Source organism: Perna viridis, chromosome 12 (genome assembly GCF_037379345.1).
Source record: "Perna viridis isolate PV_CMFRI_1.1 ecotype Kerala chromosome 12, ASM3737934v1, whole genome shotgun sequence".
Lineage (NCBI taxonomy): Eukaryota > Metazoa > Mollusca > Bivalvia > Mytilida > Mytilidae > Perna > Perna viridis.
Window position 1 is genome coordinate 16455392 of NC_142456.1, and position 19819 is coordinate 16475210.

Sequence of the window (19819 nt, forward strand, 5' to 3'; positions counted from 1 at the left end):
AAAAATATTGGTTATATTGAGAATCCTTAATTTCTAGGATTAATTTGTGTGCACCACATAATTGAGGTTATTTCAAATAGACCGAAAAATATATAACAGTCATTTCTAATAATTTTATTTTAATATCAAAATTCAACAAGTAAATCATTGAAAAGTGATGATGACTTCATAGACATATTACAAAATTTGGTCTATAAGATGATGGAAGTTCTATCTCTCCCATGAAATTTGTAGAAACCTTTGAAAATATAAATAGGTTGGAAAACTCTCACAGAAATTCAATCAACGCCTCGTGGTTAAAAAGTCACATTAATTTTTAAACACAAGCTTAGAATGGGAGAATATACAAGATATCTTCTGAAACTGAAAAATGCTTTTTCATTACTGTGGTATTGACATGCAGTTAAAAAAAGGCCATGAGCCAAGAATTGCACAAGAAATTTAGAACACTCACTCATCCAGTAATCTAGCTTACTTTCTTTCAATTGACAATTAAATGTAATACTTTGGTCTGTGTAGAGAAAGAAAAAAGTCCATATAATTTTATCAAAATAATTTCAACATCAAAAACAGGGACTTTTTTGAAGACACTGTAATTTTAGTTACATATACAAAATTTTCAATCTAAGAACAACCAAATTTTGAGAAAATCCAAGAAAATTTAAATTTGGTTATATTTTAATCGGCAAATGTTCTTCACTCTTATTAAAGTCAATATAGTGTGTGTAAAATGGGTTCATTTTATTTTCATAGAATTTGTATAAAATTCATCCTTAGTGGTTCTAAACAATTTTCTTTTGCCATTATGAAACCAAATTTATAAATTAAGTAAATATATTTGTTTTTAATACAAATGAGGCGTACAGGTACTTAAGAATTTGAAAATACAGTCAATCCTGTTTTAGAAAAAAACCCAAATAACCCGTCTTAATAGACCAAGACTAAAATATTTCTGTGCAGTGAATTAAACGTGAAATTGACCTGTATATAAAGACCACCTGTTTTATTGTGATGATGACTTAGCTTTCCCATTGAAGATCACTTATGAAAGGTTTGATTGTATTTCAAATTTATCTCAAAGTTAAATAACATCTTGAAATTTATTATCAACCAGGGTTAGTTTAGATACTTTTTGGCTCAACTTCTTTAAAATCTGAGTTTTTAAAATTCTTCAAATTTTTCTACCCTTCTTTTGGTAAATGGTTACCATCATTATATCCACCAGATCTCGAGATAAAGGAGACTACAGAAACAGCCTGTTCTGCATCTTTTTAGACCCACTTCTCAAATTTGTTTATATTTCACAACTGATTCGCTATGCTAGAGCAAGTACTATCTACTCTGATTTCCTTGAACACCACAAATATCAGAATAACAGACTTCTGAATCTGGGGTATGAGGAAATGCCTCTTAAAAGGTCTCTTACAAAATTTTTTTTTAGATATCAGTCACTAGTTGAAAAATACTCAGTTTCTTCTAAAACAATGAGTAATGATAGTGTCTTGCAAAATGTTCTTTGTGCTGATATGACTGCTGATTTACCGATTAGGACAATAGCATGCAAATGCTTTTTAATCACCACAAGAATAGTCATGCTGCAATGGAAGAGGGAGGTTTTAGCAAGCTGTAAAACCTAGATTAAATTCAACATTTCGACTGAAGTGCCTATACCAAGTCAGGACCATTGCGGTACCAGCTGTTCCAGTGGTGTAATATCTATTTCACAAGATTTATTTAGGACTTAACTTGATTATAAATCGGATTAGTGTTCGGTAATTTTGTTGTTACACTTATTTGCTTATTTCTAACACAGAATACTGAACGATAACCACAATCACAAGGTAAAAGGGAACTACCGGGGTAAATACAAATTAAGTAGCACTCCACCTAAGAATCATGCAAAATGTGATTCATGGTTGGAAAACCTACATATTTTTATTTTTGATATTTTGTTAAAATTGTTGTAGTTAACAGAAATTGACATGTGGTTTTTCATATACACGTGCTCATAGGAGATAAAAATTATATAGAATGCACTGTAGATTTCAAAATTAAGGGAGATAACTCTGTAAATGGCACTCAAATACAATAGAATCTACTGGAATTTCAATGTGGATTATCTCCTAAGAGCAGGCAGATTTGAATGAATAATTACACATTTCATAGTATAGACCCATAAAACAACCTAATTACAAAAATAAAAATATGTAGCCTTTTTTAGGGTGTATCACATTTTTCAGATTTTGCATGATTCTTACAAAGACAGCTACTTAAATACTGCAAAACATAAATTTTCACCTTTGCTAGCTTTCCCAGATTTTGTCATGCAGACATACTGGCTGGTATCAATTTTCACTGTTACAAAAAATTATATTAGCGTGATACAGTGTTAAAAATCAATTTTGCAGGTACTTTTTTTTCACGCTTTTCTGTCCATCGCTAATGAATCAAAATCAATAAATGTACCATACAAATGAAAAGCATAAAAATATAGGAAGTTATGTATATTTGTTACATACCTGTCCCATATTGTCAGTTATATGTATGGTAAAACCTCTTTGTGGACCACAACATTGTCTCATGCACATATCAGATTCTACAAGCAAATTACTCATTAAATTAAACTGATAAGATTCTGTTAAACATAAACAGGAAACAAATAGGGATAACAACAACATTCAAAATAAATTAGTAATTTTTTTGTGGGTTCGATGCTCGTTTGAAAATCAAAAATATCTAGTTTTTTTCTCTGACTATATTGAAACTGTTTAAACAAAGCCCTGGAAAACTAGAAACCTATCTAAACCAGATGTGCAGTAACTTTTTTGTGGGTTGGACAGGCTTTTCATTAAGAGGCGGTACCGGGTACTTTTACCCTTCTGAACTACTGAAAGGTACCTCCAGAATTTTAAAATTTCATACATTTTTATTAAACATAATGATGAAAAGTACCTCCTACAAAACCAAAGGTACCTGCATTGTAAAAAAAATAATCAAACCCCTGGTTGGATGTTACTGTAGTACAATTGTTTGTGGAAAGGCCAAACCATGAAACTTGGTTCCCAAGGAAAAGGAAATTTCCTTTGATGTGTAAACTGAAAATCTCCAAACCACTAACATATGTTTTTTCCCTAACCCATGAAAATTGGTATTCACGAATTAAAGTACATGTACTTTCACAGTAGTTTGAACATAAAAAATATCTAGTTTTTTTCTCTGAGTACACTGAAACTTGTTTAACAAAACCTTGTAAAACTAGAAACCTATCTAAACCATTAAGTCCCCTTTACGTTAATTTAGAACCTGTATATTCACAACACTTAAGTACCATTCTGTGTAAGAATCAGGCAATGGGTGGCACATCATATTTCTCAATTTGGTCTTTTTTGCCACAAATATATTCGATTCATCTAGAAAACAACTGAAAAGCTATTTAAATTTATCCTGAAGCAAATGTGACATAGATATTTTTTAACTTCTTATATAAGGAAAAAGTGCGGGAAAATTTTCCTGCCATTTTTCCATAGTGCATTTCAACTAAACGTGACCTATCAATAGCTTAAAAAGGCAAATTTTACAAACACTTTGATGTTTATTTCTGGAGGTTATCGGGTATAAATACTTGGTTAATGCAATAAAATCTCTGTGTTTTTTCCTTCATGTGCCACACATTATACACATTTTGCCTGATTCTTAGACGGAGAAGTACTTAATTGAACTAAAGTTTCAGATCAAGTGCGGTATGGTTTAGTCAGGTTTCTCTGAGCTAACACAAAACACAATGTTTGCATATCAGATCAAACAAATTATAAATTCTTCATAATCTTTCAGCTATTTGCTGTAAGCTTAGCCCATAACAGTTGTATATGAAGTGGAAACCAAAAAAAAAAAAATGTTATGAAAGTGATGAGTTTAGCACGCTATAAAACTTGATTAAATCCATCGTTCTAAATGGGAAGCCTGTACCATGACAGGATCATTGTAACTGTTACAAACTTTAAGTTTTAGCCTTGGTATTGACAATTGTTATATGAACTTTTCTTCTTTTAATTATTGCCTAGATTTTACCATTCAGTTTATTTTTTTTTAAATCTTGGGGAGTTAAAATCCTCTTGCCCAGTAAATGTCTTTGTGGCCTCAACCTTTGACCTATGACTTGAAAAAAAATCAATTCAGAAATATCTAGAATTTCCAAATTTTAATAACCAAAAATATAAAAATTCTATAGGCATAATTCTTGAGTGATCAGAACATAAAAATATCTATATTTATAAGTCTAACTGTAACACTGACCTTGAAAATCTGCCAGTAAATCAGTATTCACACAACAATAAAAATAAGACATTAGCTCAAAATCAAAGGGATATGTGCACTGAAAACACTCAATCAAGCAACAAAGACAAAGGTATAACATTCAGTCAAAAATATAAACAAAAGATGTAGAACCAAAAATAACTAGAAATACTGTAAGCAAGCTCACAAAGAGAATACCCCCTCCCCCGCAACAAATGGACTCAAATGTTAAACCTTTCACTTGCACTTATCTCCCTCTGGAGTCATCCAACAGTACCAGTAATCATATTCCTATGATGCCAAACCTTCCTATAAAATTCCTTAAAAATCTACTGAGTGGTGAAGGAGCAGTTGCACTGAAAAGGTTTTAACATGTAAAACCCTAGATTATAATTACCTCCCTTTGGTGTCAACTAACAGTAATTATGTTCCTTCATACACATCTATATATCATACCCAACATCCCTGAAAAATTTCATCATAATCCCATGAACGGTTTAGGAGGACTTGCACTTACAAAGTTTTATGTAAAGGAAGCAGCAAATGAAAAAAATTGATGCACAGATGAGGTACACCAAAGGACTTGTAGATGGATAAGTGCACCAGAAAAATGCTCCAAAATGGGGAAGTTGAGGTGCACCAGAAGGGGAAGCTCATTATGAGGTACACCAAAAAGGTAAGTTCATGGATAAGGTGCACCTGAAGGGTAAGTACATGAATGAGGTGAACCAAAAGGTGAGTTCATGTATAAGGTGAACCAGTAGGGCAAGTATATGGATGAACTTCACCAAAAGGGGAAGTACATGTATGAGGTTTTCAGATGAGGTGCACCAGAAAGGGAAGCTCATTGATGTGGTATACCAAAAGATTAAGTAAATGTATGAGGTGCTCAAAAAGGGTAAGTCAAGGTGCATCAAAAGGGTAAGTTCATGGATAAGTTGCACCTGAAGGGTCAGTACATAGATGAGTTTCACCAGGAGTTCAGTACATAGATGAGGTGAACCAAAGAGTAAGATCATGGATGAGGTGCACAAGAATGGTAAGTTCATGGATGAGATGCAAAAAGAAGGGTTAGTACATTAACAAGATGTACCAGAAGGGCATTTTAAAAATAGTAATATAGTTACTACACTTTCATTCTATTTCTTATGTATAAAGTACATTTCTGACTGAGGATATTTATGTATCGTTAAATTTCAAAAATAACTTTAACGTATGACTGACTGGATGTTTATTTGACTGATCTATTACAATATATTCAACACAAAATGGTCAACTTGAAAAAACTGAAAGTTCCTTATTAAGTGCAGTTGAAAGTAATGTAAACCACTACAGTTCTACGTCATATATTGAGGGTTCCAGAACTCAGAAAACAGCTAATTTACACTCCTGTCACATCATATTTTTTTAATAAACAGAGAACCCATGCCATATCACTGGTTTCAATTAAAACTGGACATTTTGAAAAAAAGGTCCTATTGATACCTTCAGCAGCAAAATAAATCTGTTGACCCTGGTTATTCAGAACTTTATATCTGTTTGATGTCTCCCAACCAGTTATCACTGAAAAAGATGAAAGAATATTATTGTCAATATTTATCCAGTTTATTGATCTTTCCAGTCTGCTTACTTTCTCAACAGTTTAAATATTACATACCAAAATACTTTTTATGCCAAAATTAACATCTACTTAAGGTATTTTCTGTCAAAACACCATGAGTTTGTTTGCACAAGTCTTTTACTGTCCACCATTAATTAAATTGATATAAAATGTGACTTCTCACTTAAGAGCTCTTTAGAGTTATCTTCCTTTGAACACAAATTGAATGGAATACCTTCTTCCATGAAACAACTGACACACCAGTCGAGACATAAGCAATAATAGAATGCTTTGTAGGGGGTAGCTTGTTACTACCACATAGGCCGAACCCTGAACTGTTGGGCATGTATGGAAACTCTATTCAAACTTGATACAGCTTTGAATTTTGATTATGATTAGATATTTGACACAGTATAAGAATTTGACCACTCTAAATGGTCACTTTTTGGCCCCTTATTCCTAAGTGAAGTCAAAACATCAAAAATCAATCCAAACCTACCTTTAGGGAATGGCAACTTGTGATACAATTTCAAAGTAATCTACTCCCTTGATAATTACTGTAAATGTTTTATTTTTTAGCAGGTACTACCCGTAATTTTTGTTTTTTTTTTGCAGTGGACTGAAAAGGGCAAAAAATAGTACCTGTGAAATTGATTATTATCACTATGTATCAATAATGAGTTTTTCAAACTGCAAAAATTGATATCCGTGGATATGGTTACTTTATAGAATCCACGAAAATTACCAACCGCATAAATTAATGCATTTACAGTATCCAGAAATCAGAAGAAAATTCTTTTTTTGGCTTCCTAGTGGCACCTTATTCTTACTTGGCTCAAGTCACAACACATAAAATCATTTTTTTGTGATATGGCACCTCATAATACAATTTCAAAGATATCCATTCACTTTCATTTAAGTTACTGTCCGAACATAAGGAAAATGCTTCGTTTCAAGCCCTATATGTCCCCTACTTTCTTAAATTTTCAAGTCAAAATGATTGTTTTTGGCCTCTTATTCCAAAATGGTTAAAGTGGTAACAACAATAGCTATCATGTAAATTTATTTTACTATACGACAAACCATAATGGAGAAATTGACATTTTTCATTCTCAAAGGTTCCTGTCAATTTTTTGCTTGTAAAATCACAAGCATGAACTGGAAGAACTGATATCTAAAGACTTATATTTAAGTTTTACAATGTAGGACCAATGTGGTCAGTATATAGAAAAGCTTGTAAAAAGTCAACCTATTTAATTAGAGCACCATTTCAGACTGAAAAGACAACAGACCTGTAATTGCAACTTTATGAAAAAAAGGTAATAACAAAACTGCTTTTTATGACAATAAAATGTCAAGACAAAGATTTCTATATAGCACTATATTTAACTCCTTATTCACAGTTACCGAAATATTTTCTGAAACAGCAAGACTTACGAACAGGCATGACCATGAGTTTGTTGATTGACAGAGTCATCATGAAATTTACCTGGTAACCCCTGCACTGTGACAGAGTTAATTTACATTGTATTTTGGAGTTTTTTAGCCCTAGGCAGTCTACCGTTAGTAAATTAATGTACCGGCCCGAGATGTAAGGCCACTTGGAGATATCTGAATTATGTTTTTCTTCAGAACACTATTTTGTTACTTGTTGATACAGTACATATTATCATGTACCTTATGATATAGCATCAAATATTGGAGTTTTGTTTGAGATGTTTTAAATCACAAATTGTGATAGACAAATAGAAAGACTATCATGCATGTTTAGTTTCACACAGTCCTATAGAGTGATGAATATATTGAACATGATAAAACTACTTAAAGGATATAAAAAGAAATCGAAAGAACATAAAAATCTCTTTTTTCTTTCAGAAACTATGATTTCCAACTACAAGTTCTCGTATTTGTACCATTTAAAAAATATTGTACAAGCTTATTTATGTATTAGTCTGGTCATCAACTTTATTATTTACATCAATTTAATTATTTAATTACTTAATTAAGTCATGTCCACCCGTTGGGTAGTTAATTGAAATACACAGAATGTGACTGGCATGCTGGTCCACCTGTGTAATACTTCTATACCATTCTATATTTAGTTGTTTGTGACCTTTTTTGTATAGATCAACAATGGTGACACGGACAACCACAGCACCATACCATTATATGACGGCAAATTTTTTGCGATCGTTTAAAAAGCACACCATACAGAATATACATAAAACAGTACCATTATCTTAGACAGGATAACAGCAGTTTCAGAGTAGAGACAGAAAATATCTTGGTTTGATAGGGAAATATACGATGTCCTGATGAGATTTTCAAAGCTGACATAATTTTGTCAAGCATATTGTCATGTTGAAGCTCGTTAAAAATGAACCTTAGATTAAATAGAATCAGTATAAACTCAAAATTTTTTTATGCAGATAATGTAAATTGGGATATTTTGGAGGTTTTCTGACAAAACATGCATGTTTAAATTTGGTGTGTTTTATTCTGGCATACAATCCATCCAATTCTAATGCTACTGGTAACATATTTTTTAAATAAAATAAATAATTATAAACATGTTTATAATCATTTTTAATATGGTAAAGGGGGGTCACATTATGTAAGCAAACGATGCATTTGTTTCTACATCATTTGTCAATGGCTCAACAAAGATAATATACCAATATATATATTGGCAGTCTTAATACTTGCAAAAGTTATATTTTTCCATGTTTAATTTTGGAACTTTTAAAGGAGGCACCAAAAAAAAAAAAACTGCAACCAAAATATTCCAACTTACGGTACTTATTTTCACATTTAATTTCATAACTTACACTTCCTCTTACATGAATTCTATAAAAAAAAGCTTCTTTTTTTCATAAAAATACATGTATTTAAATGTAAGAGCATATTTTAACTGTTTGTCTTCTGATTGGTTATTCTATGTCAAAACACAGGATCTGATGCTAAGATTTCAAACATTTCCATTATCTTAAAATACTCACATTCCATCAGTTCAATTTGTTGTTTAACTAACAGTTGGTCCAGGGTAGTGAGATACTCCAGACCTGGGGGACATCCTGGAATAGCTTCAGGCTTTGGGGCCCATTGTTGTTGTGGTGGTGCCATTCCTTAAATAAGAAAAAAACATGTCAAAGGTCAATATGTTTTATAGATTATGGAGAAAATATTTTTTATTTTCGGGGGAGCTTATAGAATCAGATCGATAACACCACCAAAACAAATGGAAGGAAAAAATACTGTTAGGTACAGTCACACTTGTCTAAGAGACTCTTGCAATCTGCAATAACCTGTCCTATAAGACAATGATTAAGGATGTTGATTGTTTTGTTTAAAAATAACAAGGATTTCAAAGGATTGTAAAAGCATTTAAGGTAGATCATACCTAATATTTCTATTGGATATTTTTTTCTTGTTTTTCTCAAGGATGACTCAAATGAACATACTTTAGAATTTTAATACAAAAAACATAGGTCACCAAACTTGATTTTGAGATAATTGAGCCTAATTAAAACCAATATTTTACTACATTTCATGTGGATTCTGTAGGGAATTTTCAATATTTCACAAAATTATAAAAAAAAACTTGTAGATAAAATTTCTTATAACTTTTTATAAAAAAAACACTTAAATCACATTCCTTCATATTTCAAACAAAAATTTGGAGTCATCAAACTCATTATCTTGCAATAATAAAAAAAACTAAAATTCCCTATACTTTTAACGGAACATTTTAAAGGGTGATAAAGGAATTTTTTTTTTTTAATTTTCCATACATTTTGTTTGAAAGTTTTATTTTTTTAAAAATCATAAAAAATGACAAGGATTTCATAAAAACCTCTCGAAAGAAAATTAAGGTATCTTAAATGAATTATAAAAAGAAAGGGCACAAAATATTTGAGCTATGAAATGGATAAAACTAGAAGAGTCTGAATATCTGACAAAAATGGCTGAATATGAGCAGCAAATTAACCTGTCTATTAAAACTACCTGATTTATTTAATTACGTTTTAATTCCATAGAAGGTCACTATAGACAAGTTTCACTGTAATATGTAAATTACCTGTGAATGAACATTATTTTTAATCGGAATAAATAATAACAAAGAAAAGAATTTTTACCTACTTCTACTATTGGTCAGAGAGTAGATTTCACTATTTTCTAGACGGAAGCAATTCTCGCCAATCTGCTCACCAAAATTTTATTACTAAATGAAAATCATTGTATGATAGCTCATTTTAAAGGATGAAATATCAGCAATCTGTTGGTCAATTTTTCTTAAAATTTTTGGCACGAACTTGTTTGAAATCGGTTGGTGAGAATTACTTGCTTATGAAAACTACTTCTTGACCAGTATATATTCAAAATCGTTATGACCTGTAGAAAACTGTAAAAAAGAAAATTGCTCTAAAATTTATAACAAATAAATGTATAGTACTTTTACAATCTATCAATTCAATTCTTTTTATTCAAAACAGCATTTTAAAGCACTAATAAGACAAGTTGAACATTAGACTAGATTTTCTAGATGTTCCTTGTATGACTAGTTTCATCAAAATCTGTTGTAGTTTGTTTATTTGAGAGTGTTCCTACTTGAGTGTTAAATAGAGATGGGATAACTCGGCATTGGCAACAGTGTAACCGCATTTTATGTATTTCTTGGCACTTTTTCCACAATGATAATAAGAGAAATGAAGATGTGGTATCCTCTTACTATGGGAAATATTTATCATGTGATACTGACCATTGACCTAACACTTTGAAAATCAAGTACGATCCAAGTATTTCACAAGGATTAAATAAATTCAAAGTAATGTCCAATTTAGATGAAAGTTCGATATTGAAGAGCAATATGTCACCAATGTTACAGATTGGCATTCAGAAGAATGAAAGGACAGATGGTGCATTTACAGGTAGTGTCTTAATATTCCTTTGCAATATACAGTAGACATATTAATTTTCGTAGCAGCTTTTTTTCATTGATTCTGTCGAATGAACATATTAATTAAATAATGATTAGCTGTTTTTTTTTCAGTACAAAAAAATATCACATGTACTATCCACCTTGAAAATCATTATATTTAGAGAATTTAGAAAAGGATAAATAAATGACATAATACTGGCTTGGCTTTTACCTGGTGCTCCAGCATATGGTGGAGCTCCATATCCAGGCTGAGCAAATCCCTGTTGCGGACCATAACCTGGTACTGGCTGGGCATAGCCCTGGGGTGGCACTCCTCCTGGGCCTTGCTGAGCATATCCTTGAGGTGGCACTCCTGGCTGGCCATATCCCTGGTAACTCATTCCTCCTGGGCCTGGCTGGGCATAACCCTGAGGAGGCACTCCTCCTGGACCTGGCTGTGCATAACCCTGAGGAGGCACTCCTCCTGGGCCAGGTTGGGCATATCCCTGTGAAGGACCCCCTAAAAGACAATAAGAAAGCATTCTTGATTGAAATTCTTAATATCTTGTAAGGCTGTTTTAGATTGACGGCATTTACTTCCAAAGTATTCCATGTCTGTAAGTACACTCAAGAGTAAGAAAAATGTAGCTATTTCACATGACACCATGAGTGGGTTCATTTCAGAAAATTCCTTAAAGCTTTTAGTGTTGCATGAAGCTTAACTATAAACTAAACAATAAAATAGCTAAAAAATCTAGTTTATATACTCAAAGTCTTTTTACTGACAGACTTATTTTTACTCTTTCAGCAGCCTAATTATAGTATCTTACCGTACTGGACTTGAACCTGGCTGGGATCAGCTGAAATAGTAAAAGTGAAAATTACTAGTAGTACAGGATAAGGTCTACAAAAGTCTCCAGTGGATTGAAGTTGTACCCTGTATGTCAATTCTTTATTTAGAAATTATTGCCCTTGTAAGGCAAACAATAGCAAACTTAAGCTAATATCAGAAACTTTCAATAAATGTCTTCCTTCATGCACATCTACATATCAAATGTGGACAGACAAAGAAATGAATGGACAAAGACTGGGACACATACAAGATAATTCATATTTTTTCTCAACTTTTGGTTTGCAAGGCATGTAAAATAATTAATTCTTTCCTCATCATCCATGATCTGCACTATTTTATGTATAGACATTATGCCAGGTATCCTAACACAACAAACTGCAGCAACGCAGTGAATAAGGAGAAGTTTAGGAAGACAAAATGAAGGCAGCAATTTAGAGTCAATGTTAATACAGCCAAAACGGAATACTCGTTTATCAAACTCTACATTCTGTTTTGTACAGATAAACAAAACCTCTATAGTGCCATGTTCATTGGTCTTACAAAAGAGCTCCACATTCAATGTAAAGATCCACTTCTTTTTGTTAGGATATCCGGCATGGACATAGCTTCTGAGATTTACCAAATATATTACAGCAATAATTTTTTTTTACAGAATCATTGTCACTTTATAGCCTATGCATGATTCTGACACTGATTTGTACTTGCATGTAATACATGTATGCACAACTACAGTATGGTATTGGTATTTTATTTCCATTTTGCAATGATCTCTACTTTGATAGATGACAAGACTTAAAGAGGTAGACCTGAGGTAAGGAACACAACTCTTTCAAATCATTGGAATATTTGTATTCAACATTTTACACCAACTTCATGTAAACATCAAAGTAACTTGGACTCTTTTGATTCTGCTTCAAATGAAAGCTTGAAATGTTTTTGTGAAATTGAATATGATACAAACATATCACTGATTTTATGAGTTATGTCCCTTTCCCTAGGTCTACCTCCTTAAAATATAGAAATACAGCAAAACATCTAACACAAATCCTTTTCTGACTGCAGAATTTGTCAGTTTAGACAGATGTTCTGTTTTACCTGGATAACCATGCATATAAACTAATATAAAAGGACTTCAGAAAGTGTCTGGTTTGTAAAGGTTTTAGTTTATCATCTAGTAGTTCCTTGACCAGTTGACATAATTAAAGTACACTGTATGAGGGAATCCGTAGGTCTATATTGATTAATATTTATCTATTTAAATGATAACGCAACAAGAGATCTATTGATAATTTCTATAGGTCTATATATATGCTAAGGCCATGCAAAATATGTCTGTTTAAGGATTCATTGGATAAAAAGTAAAGTAGGTGAGTACTGATAAAATCATTTTATATTGACACTTATGGGAAGACCTTGACTTAAATAGTGCTCAAGTAATCAAAGTGCTGTTAGCATTGGCAGTGTTTTATTCGTGTGAAGATGGTATATTTCACTTTTTTTTCCCTTGGCCTAACCAAAATTTTATATTTGAATGAATATGCAGTGCTGCAGAGCAATTAAAGTTAAAGTTGAAGAAATTTTGAAATGAAAATTTACATCGAAGAAATTTAAAAATTACATAAACATTTCTTATCAATAAAATCTTTTAATAATGCCTAAATATTCATTGAATTAAAAAATATAAAAACTTGTATACACAATAAAATTTCCCAAATTTAATACATTTTAAAACTTAAGAATTTAAAGAAAGTAAAAAACAAATTAAGTATTTATCCAGATCAAGATGGATCTTAATTTCATCTGATGGCCATGTTTTTTTTTCAACAATTCAAGCAAAATAATTCATGTTTTCACTCAATAAGCTGATGGAATCAAAACTAAGACTACAAAGGCCTCCCCCCACAAAAAAAATTATAAAAATTGTGATAACAAGCACCTTTTGACATCCATATTGATTTGGGTAGAAATCTAAAATAGATAGCTCACAATGGGAGTATAAAAAAAGATTCTGTGAAAGTTTCATTCAATTCCATTCAGTGCTGTAAAAGGAGTAAGTAACATATAAGAGAAGGGTCCCCTCTTGTCCCCATATTAAATAATGGTGAAGTCCATATTTTGCTATATGTGAAAGCCCCGAGACCTAGTGTAAGGGACACAACTCTTAAAAATCATTGGAATGTTTGTATTCAGCATTCTACATCAATGTCATGTAAGCATCAAAGTAACTTAGATTAATTTCATTCTGTGTCAAATGAAGTTTGATAGCCTTTGGTGAAATTGAATATGATACAAACTTATCACAGACTTCATAAGTTTAGCTCCTTAAACATACACATGTAGGGACTACAATTCATTATGGAAACAACAACTCATTCGGACACAATCTTGCACAATTATATATTGAAGTTCAATTCATGTACAAAGTTCTGCTTAAGAATGCTTTCATGGATCACTTTGCACTTCATTACTTCATTAAATGATAGTGTAAATCAGCCATGCATACTTCATGCTCTAGCATTTAGGTAGGAATTTTCATAAGAAGTCCAATTAAAAAAAATCCAAAATTGCTCCAAAAATAAAAGTTGATTTTTTAGAGCTTGACCCCTTATAACTCAAAAATCATAAGAGATATCTGAAATCTGATTGAAAAAACAGGCAGGCACTATCATAAAGAACCATGATTGGACCAAAAATAAAAAAAGCTTTTTTAAAGGGTGTAACCCCACTTTTGCCCCAACAGACTGATAATGCTAAATGCTATTCTAATTCTGTTATTTATTCTTTTCAAAATTTTATATAAGAAAAAACAAATTAAATAACAAAAATAGTCATAACTGAATGAGAAGTGAACCTCCTGCATTAATTTTAAGTAAATACCTATCTAAGCGTTTTTTTTTATTTTGCCAGTTAAGTTGGTGTAGGTGCCAGTGACTCATTAAAAAGCGAGCTTTCTCAAGCTGAATGTAATAAAATTTAATCATATTTGGATCACCATAACTAAAGTTATCAAACAAAAACAAGAAAAATTGACAATAACGACAACATCTAAACGATAATATCACAATTTTGTGAGGTCATATAAAAATAGGGTAGTAAGGAAGGGTTTTTTATTTTTATTTTACCAATTTTTTAAATTGCATGAGTCCATGGGAAAAACATTCTCACCTTAACAGTGGTTATTGAAAATGACCAAATAGAAGTTTAGACAGGTTTTTTGGTTCTTTGAGGTTCTGTTTAGACAGGTTTTTGGTTCCTTGAGGTTCTGTTAAGACAGGTTTTTGGTTCCTTGAGGTTCAGTGTAGACAGGTTTCATATTATTTAAGGGATATATGCACATGTTTAATGTGCATTTAAATTATCTTACCTTCCAAACAAGGAAGTATATGTATATTAATAAATACATATACATGTACTTGTATAGAAAAAAAACCTTATTCAATACATGCACAATCTGATAACAATGTAAGCCTATTAGAACTAAATAAAGATCCTCCTTGAGATAAATGATTATATTAAAGGCAAGATTCAAAGAGTATTGTATATATCAATATGATGTGCTCTAGCTGTAACTAGCAACATCGGCAAAATTACTTCAAATTATTTCCACCTGAATTGATAAGCAGTTCACCTGAAGTTGGTTGAATTAATACTAATCACATATTAATAAGTTCATGTGAAATCATTTTAATTTCGTGTAAACTTTATGTGAACTACTTTAGGGGAAGACTCCCAAAAAAATCAATGCAAATTAGAATATCCCACATAAAAATGAAAGGTTTGTGGAAGGTTTTTGGTTAAAATTACTACATTTTCTTTGAAAAATACCAAAAAAAATTGAATTTTTGCATCAAGAATTTGCTTTTACTTAAAAATCTCACACATGAGACAGTGTCCATGGGGGAGAATCTCCTACATATATTATTCCAAAGGTTAATAGATATGATCACTTTAATTGAACTTCTATTAAAATTCAAAGTTATAAGAAATGGTCCTTAATTATATAAACCATTATTAAGTATGGAATTATGTGAATCTTATGAAAATTGAAATGTGATTGCAGATGAATCAATCTTAATGACACATACCAAATTAGTTTGCACAAAAAAAATATGCAAAAAATAAAATTAAGAAGACTTATAAATGCAAATCATATGTAAAAACCCAAATTTCAAATGAACTATGGAATTCATTGAAAAGTATTCACTGTAAAAAGAAAAGAAATATTGTGTCATTATTTGCAATGCTTTCAAAAATAAATCCAAATGATGATTGATCCTGTACATGTAATGGAAAACCTGGTTCCCTGTTTTGTGGAGAAGACCACGTTTTTATATAATGTAAATGTATTAATATTCGTCGTTGCTAATTTTCACAGTTTCTGTCAAGTGGATATATTTGTGAGTATCAATTTTCAAGGTTAAAAAAAATGATAAGTTTTACAAATCAGTACTAATACTTTTTTTCACACTTTTAATTCCTCAATGAAAATAGCAAAAATCCTCATGAAAAGAGAAGCTGACTTACTAGTATACATGTACATGCATATATTTGTGAGTATCAATTTTCAAGGTTAAAAAAAATGATAAGTTTTACAAATCAGTACTAATACTTTTTTTCACACTTTTAATTTCTCAATGAAAATAGCAAAAATCCTCATGAAAAGAGAAGCTGACTTACTAGTATACATGTACATGCATAATAGTTCTATACACATTCTCAGGAGTAGAGAGGCTGGCTTACCAGTATACATGTACATGCACAATAGTTCTATACGCAACCTCAGGAGTAGAGAGGCTGGCTTATCAGTATACATGTACATGCACAATAGTTCTATACGCATCCTAAGGAATAGAGAGGCTGGCTTACCAGTATACATGTACATGTACTATAGTTCTATACACATCCTCATGAGTATAGAGGCTGGCTTACCTGTATACACGTACATGAATTATAGTTCTATACACATCCTCACAACTAGCGAGGCTGGCTTCCCTGTATACATGTACATAAACTATAGTTCTATACACATCCTCAGGAGTAGAGAGGCTGGCTTAACTGTATACATGTACATGTACTATAGATCTATACACATCCTCACAAGTAGGGAGGCTGGCTTACCTGTATACATGTACATGTACTATAGTTCTACAGAGAGGCTGGCTTACCTGTTTACATGTACACGTAATAGAGTTATTTCAAAGAATAAACAGCTCCTTATCAAGATTTCAACTATGACTATAATTAAGAAATTAGTTTTAAATTACTAGTAAAAGCAAATCTTACCAAGAGCCTCTTTATTATCCGACATAATATGTGTTTACTAGTATTCTTTAATCCCTGAAAAGAAAAAAATAAAGTATAAATCTATCAATTATTCCATCATTTCAACTCTTCTTAAGGAGGTAGACCTAGGGTAATGGACACAACTATAAAAAATCATTGGAATGTTTGTATTTAGCATTTTACATCAATCTTATGTAAGCATCTAATTAACTTGGATTAATTTTATTCTGTTTCAAATGAAAGCTTGATAGGCTTTATTGAAACTGAATATGATACAAACATATCACTGATTTCATTAGTTATGTCTCTTACCCTAGGTCTACCTCCTTAAAATCAATATAAAAGTAGTGGTTTATTTTCAACTTTATAACTGAACAATGATGACTGTGTGTACATGTACCATAAGTCCAAATGTACATGTATCACATAATTTACAGTAAACTGAATAAGTAAGAAAAACATTTGTGAAAAATCAAAACAAGGAATGTGATAAAATTATAATACCTATATCACACTGTGAAAAAGTTTGACTGGCCCCTAAAACAAAATCAGCAAAATGGGCATCATACTATACATGTATCATAACAATATAAAAAAAGAAAAATCAAGATGTTGCACACTATGTCATGCTAAGAATACCCCACTCAACCATTTCAGTCAAAGCTGGAAAAGGGAGACACAGTTTAAATCATCATGTACATGTAGAAGCAGTATTCCAATTATCTAAGCATTCTCTCCAGTAGAAGCTGAGAAACCTGTTACACTGTTACAAAAAATGTAATGGACGGACAGACGGACAAGGTGATTGCAATATAGCAACATTAGAGTGGAGGTAAAGCTAAAACCACACAAGACTAACAAAGGCTTAAAATTCAGATGTAAAACAAATCTTTACAGTCAAACCTGTCTTAACCACCAGACCACCTGTATTCACAGGCTCTTATGTAAAAAGACCATTGGAAGATCGTCGTGCAATGGCAATCTGGATCGAAAATTCACTCTAGTGGGATAACCTTGCCCAACGAACTTCCGACTGTCTCACTACACAGGAGCTTGTGTATTCAGCATCAATCTGCCTTATAAGACTACTATTCAGTGTTCTAGGATTTTTCAGAAATTGTGGTTTTCTTGGAAAAAAATCCATATCAAATCAACTTTCCCAGAGTCAATGACTGCTTTCCTCACAAAACAAATCCTTACAGTATATGAAGTTTTCAACTTGCTACAGGGAAAGTGTAACTAGGTACCTAAATTTCCCTGACCCAGATTTCATTTGCCCCCGGTAACGGGAAATAGGAATCCTAGAACACTGCTATTACATATATTTATCCCTACATGTAAATAGTGTATTCTTTGTTCCAAACCCATTTTTTGTGGGAAAAAAGCTTTTGCTTGGGGTAAAATAAGACAATACATGTATAAATGATCAATCCATGTCTGTGAATTATTTCTGAGTTATATCAGATAGATTCCTTTATAAAAAAAAAATATTACTTGACACATAAAATGTATAAAATAAAATGTTTTGCTGACCGCAGTTAAATATGACCACAGAGGTCAAGCCCTTACCTGTTAGGGCACGTATGGGCACAGTACCGATACAGCTCCAAATTTTAATTCCAATTAAATATTAGTCACAGGATAAGAATTTGACAAGAATCAAAGTGGACCCTTTTCATTAATGGTCCCTGTCACAACCCCCAATATCTATCCAAGCCTTCCTTGGGAAGTATGGTACGCCACGGTACAATTTCACAGATAAATTCATTTTTCATCAAATTTATTTATAGTGGATATTATTAAATGTATTAAATGCTTGTTTATGACCTTTTTTGGTCCTTAATACACAAGAGGCTCAAGCAGCCACCCACCCCCAAATTAATCCTAGCTTTCCACTTATGGTATGGCACTTTGTGCTCAAATTTTAAAGAGATCCATTCACTCACATCATGTAAATGCTTGTTTCTGGCCTAAAATTCCTAAACAGTTCAAGTGTCAACCCCCAAAATCAATCCCAGCCTTCCTTTTATACTATGACACTTTGTAGCACAACATAACGATCCACACACTATTATAGTTACTATCCTTATGTTATTTTCAGGAAACCAAACTGTCAACAGATGCTGGACAACAACAACAGAGTCTACAACAGCATGATACCATTTGATACAGCCAAACAGTTTTTAAAGTTATATAATAAAATCTTACATCCTGACAGCCCTGCTGTATAAATTTAGGCCTTAATTACATTGTAACTTACACTGAACAAGAACTGACAATAAAATAGAAATTGTGAAAACAAAAATCAATAACTGTTTTAAATAATTAAATAACTTAAAATTTCAGTGACAAAATTCAAATTCAAATTCTTTATTGGTACAAACACAATTATAATAATTGGCAAAGGCCCAAGTTTCAAAATGATAAATATTGCTGCTCGGGCGTTAAACCCCAACAATCAATCAATCAATCAACCAATCAAAATGATAAACAAAGTTTAACATAATAATGCATAATATCATGATTGATGATTATGACAATACAGAACTTCTGATGGAAATACAATTGCTAATATAAGTACTTATTAGTCTAATACCACAAGAGAGTTACTACTTAAAGACTTTGAGAGAAAATTAATATTAATATTAATATTTATTAATATTAATAAAATTAATATTAATATTAATATTTAGTAAATTAGACAATTTTATATTAAACTTGGATCTAACAGACAAATAAGTTTTACATTTGGATAAAAAATATTGTTTGTCTTCAATATCACCAGTATTACAGGTCAGACAAAGCCTTTCATCTATTGGTATTGAAAAATGTCTACCCTTTTTGATTTCAAGGCTATGAGCGCTAAGTCGAA

General features: G+C 31.7%; 1 protein-coding gene and 1 long non-coding RNA gene across 5 annotated transcripts in view; one reads left to right on the forward strand and one right to left on the reverse strand.

Annotated features, from left to right (window-relative positions):
• The window catches only part of LOC148601461 (phospholipid scramblase 2-like), a 44004-nt gene that overhangs the window by 17166 nt on the left and 7019 nt on the right, over positions 1–19819 (reverse strand). For 2 of the 4 annotated variants that reach the window (XM_088554266.1, XM_088554265.1), the window contains exons 2-8: positions 17452–17484; positions 16948–17001; positions 11642–11671; positions 11044–11331; positions 8893–9018; positions 5779–5856; positions 2520–2596 (exon numbers count right to left, since the gene is read on the reverse strand). In XM_088554266.1, the coding sequence (XP_088410392.1) occupies positions 2520–2596; positions 5779–5856; positions 8893–9018; positions 11044–11331; positions 11642–11671; positions 16948–16972 (624 nt within the window). In that variant the 5' untranslated portion in view covers positions 16973–17001; positions 17452–17484. The remainder of the gene's footprint in view (positions 1–2519; positions 2597–5778; positions 5857–8892; positions 9019–11043; positions 11332–11641; positions 11672–16947; positions 17002–17451; positions 17485–19819) is intronic. The other 2 variants (XM_088554263.1, XM_088554264.1) reach the window with 1 other exon arrangement.
• On the forward strand, positions 15088–19162 carry LOC148601462 (uncharacterized). The gene is made up of 4 exons (XR_015916966.1): positions 15088–15126; positions 16040–16061; positions 17605–17779; positions 19049–19162. It is a non-coding gene; the product is annotated as an uncharacterized LOC148601462 (long non-coding RNA).